At 68.8% G+C, this 5516-nt stretch overlaps 1 protein-coding gene across 1 annotated transcript; it reads left to right on the forward strand.

The window, feature by feature from the left end:
* Window positions 1-402: 402 nt before the first annotated feature.
* On the forward strand, window positions 403-5152 carry RNF208 (ring finger protein 208). The gene is made up of 2 exons (XM_054284164.1): window positions 403-589; window positions 2227-5152. Exon 2 carries the CDS (start codon window positions 2923-2925, stop codon window positions 3718-3720), a length of 798 nt encoding a protein of 265 aa, XP_054140139.1. The 5' UTR covers window positions 403-589; window positions 2227-2922; the 3' UTR covers window positions 3721-5152.
* The last annotated feature ends 364 nt before the right edge of the window (window positions 5153-5516 follow it).

The raw sequence follows: 5516 nt of genomic DNA on the forward strand, positions 1-5516 counted from the left end.
GGCGGCACTGCGGGCGGCGGCGGGAGCGCGCAGCAGCGCCCGCGCCGCCGGGCCCCGGGAACGGCGGGCACGGAGCCGCCGCTGCCTGCCCGCTGCTGCCCGCCGCTGCCTGCACCTGCCCAGGGGCACAGCGGGGCCTGGCATCAGCCCCCCGCAGCCCGCGCCGCCGCCCGGGGGTGTTGCATCAGCCCCGCGCCCAGCCGGGCTCCGCGGCCGGGGGCGGCGGGGGGAGCCGGGGCAGGGCACGAAGGAGCCCCCGGAGCGGCAGCGGCCGTACCTGCCGGCTCCCCCGGCCGCCGGTCCCCGCCGAGCACCCGGAGCCCCCCGGCGCCTCCAGCCCCGGCCCCTGCGCCCGGTCCCCTCCCCGCGCGGCCGCGGCCGGAGCAGGCGGCGGGGCCGGGGGCGGCCGGCCAGGACCAGCCCGGTGGAGCCGCGCCTCGGAGCCGCCAGCATCCCCGGGGAGCCGCGCCTGGCCCTGCCAGCGCCGCATCCCGCTGCCTTTCAGATAACCTCCGCCGCTCGGGCCTGCGGAGCCGCACCGGGCACCGAGCGGGGGCTGGAACGGGACCCCCGCCCGGGGCCAGCGCAGGTAAGAGCGGGCAGGGCCGGGGGAGTCGCCCCGCGGGCGTGCGGGAGCGCACGTGTGTGTGTGCGGGAGCGCCGTGTGCTGCGAGCGTGGGGCACGGAGCGTGGGGCTGGGGATTGCGGTGGGAGGCTGGGCAGGGGAGGATGCTGGGGGGGGCTGTGCCACCCCCGGAGTGATGGGGTGCGGAGGGGGCTGTGTCACCCCGAAGGGACGGGGATGGCGGGGGCTGTGTCACCCCGAAGGGGCGGGGATGGCGGGGGCTGTGTCGCCCCAGGGGCGCTGGGGGTGCGGGTGCTGCGCCAGGGCTGTGCGTGAAGGGGTGTGACAGAACGAGCGTGGGAACGCGGTGACAGTGCGTGGCACTGCTGACCACCCGAATCGCTGTGCTCGTGGGCGCTGCGGGTGAGTGTCTGTGTGAGAGCTGCAGGCAGAGCCCCGGGGCTGCTGCTGTGTGCGGGAGGTGGGGGGGATATATGCTGCTTGTGGGACGCGGGATGCAGGATATGGGGTGCAGGATGCGGGGTGCAAGATGAGGGGTGCAGAATGCGGGGTGCAGAATGCGGGGTGCAGGATATGGGGTGTAGGATGCGAGGTGCAGAATATGGGGTGCAGGATGCGAGGTGCAGGATGTAGGGTTCAATATGTGGGGTGCAGGACGCGGGGTGCATGATGCGGGGTGCAGGATGCGAGGTGCAGGATGCGGGGTGCAGGATGTAGGGTTCAATATGCGGGGTGCAGGATGCGGGGTGCAGGATGTGGGCCCGCGGGGGGCAGTGAAAGAGGCGAGGCCTCCCTCTGCAGGGCAGGGTGCTTGCGGGACCCCAGTGCTGCCAGGGCACGGCCCCCGGGACAGCCCTGCTGGGGCTGGGCAGGGATCCAGACCCCCCCGCAGCCCTCGGGCACCCGGGGCTGAACCCCGCGGCCTTGCTCCATCCCCAAGGGCTGCTGCTGCTGCTGCTGTGAGCAGATGGCCCCCTCGGGCCCCCTCCACCAGGCACGGCAGCGCCCGCCGGGAGAGGCATCCCTCTAACAGGATTTGCAGCGTGATGGAGGAGAGCGCCTTCGCCCTTCTCGGAGGAGAGCCGGGCTGGCGCAGGGGCTGCTGAGGGAGAAAATGGCCTCGGGCTGGCTGCCTGCCCCCCATCCCCTGCCCGCTAACGTGGCCTGTCCTCTCCATCAGCCCCGGGACAAGGGCAGGGAGCTGGGAAGGGGGGGAGAGGAAGCCGGAGGGAGGGATAATAGCAGGGACAGATCAGGAGCAAGTGATGGAGGTAAAAATAGATCCACTGAGCAGAGGAGGGGCTAAACGTGAGAGAAAACCCTGAGCAGAGGCAGGTCGGTGGAGGAACCCCTTCGGGAGGGGCCCTGCAGCCCGGGGGGGCTCAGGGGGACCTGCCCTCCCACCCGAGGGCAGAGGGGTCCCGGCACGCCAGGCTCGGGGCCGCCGAGGGGATGCCTTGGGGGGATACCTGCGTGCTCCCGCTTCCACAGCCCCAGCACGCGGGCGGATGCACAGGGCCCGGAGGGCACGGCTGCCAAATTGCCGGGATGCAGGCGGGCACGCGTCCCCAGGGAGCGCTGGCAGCCGGTAGATCCATGGAGAGCCCTGGATCCAACCCCCTCTCCCTTTTCATTTCCAGCGAGCACGAAGCTGAGCTGGGGACAGAGGTACCAGGGACCGAGGGGACAAGGTGTGTGCTGTCCTGGCCGCAGCCAAGGTGTGCTGCCCTCTGGCACGGGATGTGCCCCGAGCCCCTGCCCTGTGGGAGCTGCCGGTGACTGCAAGTGGGAGAGCCGGGAAGTCAGAGCAAAGGAATTTGCAAACACATTCTTCAGCGCCACGAGGATCCCACTGCATGTAAACAGGAACAGAGGCCGGCCTGGGGCGAAGTGAGAGCTGCCTCCAGTTCTGCAAGGTCCTCCCTGGACTCACCTGCCCCGGGCAGTGCCCATCGCCGCCATCCCCAAATCACCGTTCCGACTGCAGCTGATCTGCCCTGGGAAGTGGCAGCGAAGGCGAAGAGCGGGGCTGCTGAGTGACTGCCAATGTCACGTTAACATCCCGGCAGGCTGCGGGGAGCCGGCGCTTTGATCAGCCGCCCAAGAGCATCTCGAGGCAGGCAGGATGGCACCGTGAGCCCGCCCTGCCTTCTCCTGCCCGCCCCAGCCGCGCTCCTGGCACCTCGGGGCTGGCTGCACAAGAGGGGCGCGGGGTCCGCTGCCGCTGGCCCGTCTCCCCAGGATGCTCTCCCGCACCAGCCGCTGCTCCCTGTGCTCCTGCTCCGCGGCCAGAGCGAGATTGAAAGCTCAGCAGGCCGCCAGCATGTTTTAGCCTCATGCAGGCGTCCCTCGGAGACCCCAGAGCAGTGGACAGTAATGTGAAAACGATACTCATGTCGTGTCTGAAAGGGCAACAGGTCATCATCAAAATGGAGGCGATGAAGATCATCCACCCGGAGAAGTTCTCGGAGCTGCAGGGGCCGCAGCCGCGCTACGCGCCCGCGCCGCGCCGGGAGCCGCCGCTCGTGGCCAAGCGCGCGTGGCCCTCCGAGTCCGAGATCATCGTGAACCAGGCGTGCGGGGACATCCCCGCCCTGGACACGGCCCCCGCGCCGCTGCCGCTGCCCCGGACTCCGCCCCTGCCGCGGCGGGAGCGCGGCTACCCGGGCCAGCGCAAGGGCAGCTCCGAGGTCTGCTACCACCGGCAGCCGCCGTCGGACGAGGTGATCGTCAACCAGTACGTGCTGCACCCCTCGACGCCCTGCGAGCCCCTGGAGTGCCCCACGTGCGGCCACATGTACAACTTCACCAACAAGCGGCCCCGCATCCTCTCCTGCCTGCACTCGGTGTGCGAGGAGTGCCTGCAGATCCTCTACGAGTCCTGCCCCAAGTACAAGTTCATCTCCTGCCCCACCTGCAAGCGGGAGACCGTCCTCTTCACCGACTACGGGCTGGCGGCGCTGGCCGTCAACACCAGTATCCTGAACAGACTGCCGGCCGAGGCCCTGGCCGCCAACCCCGTCCAGTGGAGCAGCGACACCGACCGCAGCTGCTACCAGACCTTCCGCCAGTACTGCGGGGCCGCCTGCACCTGCCACATCCGGAACCCGCTGTCCTCCTGCACCATCATGTGAGCCCCTCCGCACGGGCACGGGGGACAGCGCGGCCCCCGTGTCCCCTCCCTGCCACGGCACCGCCGGGGAATGCTCGAATGCTCACCACGGCCGAGGATGTGGCACCGGTGTCCTTGCGGGACTCGCGGGGGGCACAGGGGGTGCTGGGACCTGCAGCAGCCCCCGACTCACCCGGGGACTGGGACGCTGGCACGGGGAGCGCATCCACCGGCGCACCCGGGCCCTGCGGCTCCCCTGGCCCTGCGGCGGGCGCTCCTGTGCTGCACCGAGCACCTCACCGTGCTCCTTCCCCGGGCGCCTCTCCCTCCTCTCCCCCCGGCTCTGCCAGGAGCGGACGCTGGGCTCTGGCCGCAGTGACGCCCTCCCCATCGCCCCACGGCCGGCGGCAGCAGCACAAGGAGCCCTGGAGATGCACGGTGCCACACTGGGCCACCCTCCCAGCACAGGAAGCGAGGACAGGTCCCCAGCTGCCCCCTCCACCCCCTCTCTGTAAGTTATTTGCCAAAGCTTTCATCTCGGTGGCCACGCCGCCATGTGCCCGAGTCTCAGTAGCCACACCAAGCCGCCAGCCCGGCCCTCGGATGCCAGCAGACGTGCGGCCCATGCCCTCCGCCGGCCCTTGAGGAAAGCTCCACTTTGTCCTCGTTTTGGAGGATTCTTGTTTTTCCCCATCCATCCCCAGCCACCCCATCCCAGGCCACTACGTGTTCACAAAGGCATTGAGCTGTGCCCGTTCTCTGCCCCTCCGCCCGGGACCCACACCCATGCCCCATGGGATGGCTCAGGAGGGTGGCAAGGGGTCCAGTGCCCCAAATTGCTGACTCCAGCGAGGGGATTTGACTGGGTAAGGGGACCGAGGTCCGGCTCCTGCCCACAGTCCCTTCCCCAGAGCAGCACCTCTGCTCTGATCCCTGTGCAGAGGGGCTGGCAGGGCAGCAGCCCCCTGTGCACAGTCTTGCTTTCTCCAGAGCACCTGGAGGGGTAAGTTTGCTGCCAAAAAAAGCAAAAAATACAAAAAAGCAAAATAAAGAAAAAGCCATAGTTTTGGGTGCTCCCATGGGGCTGAGCACCACAACCCAGCATGGCCACGGCACCAGGGGCATGCGCTGCCCAGTCCCAGGGTGCTGGGGCTGGGTGAGCCTGAGGGGTCCCAGGACCTACATCCTGGAGGAAGCAGCAGCCCCTGGCATGGCCAAAGCCCAGCAGCCATGCAGGGAGAGGGGCCAGTCCATGCCCTGTGCTGTCCCGAGGGGCGGGCGATGCCGCTGGCGCAGCCCCAGGCCCGTTCTCGCTCTGAGGGGAACGGCGCCGGTACCGTGTCTGTGTTGCTCTGCCAATGCCTCCTGCTGCTGGTTGTGACCATGATCATGTTTTATACCCGGCCTTGTTCTGACCCCATCCGTCTCCCCAATAAAGATTATATTGGAACGAAGGCTGAGCTGGAGTCCGGGGCCGCGTCGCTGGGGCGGGAGGGGGTGACACCGGGATGTGCCCTGGCCCTGCTCCCTCTGTGGCACAGGCTGGGCCAAACCTGGGTTACAGCTTTGCCCTGGGCTGGCACGTCCTCCCCCAGCCTGGCTTTCTGCTCTGATGCAATTGTGTCCTCCCCTGGGCACCTTGGGGCACCCTCCCCAGCCACAGCAAGAGCCCTCAAACACCCGCTGGACATCCCCTTTCTCCCCAGGTGATGTGGGATACTGGGGAGAGGATGTGCCATTTGGTGGGACCTGCTGTTGAAGGGAGCTGGGAGGCACATGGGCAGTGCTGGGTTCCCCTGTTCTGCTGAGGCAGCTGCA

Source organism: Melozone crissalis, unplaced genomic scaffold, assembly GCF_028551555.1.
Source record: "Melozone crissalis strain CALT ecotype California unplaced genomic scaffold, PUWL_Pcris_2 ptg000041l_1, whole genome shotgun sequence".
NCBI lineage: Eukaryota > Metazoa > Chordata > Aves > Passeriformes > Passerellidae > Melozone > Melozone crissalis.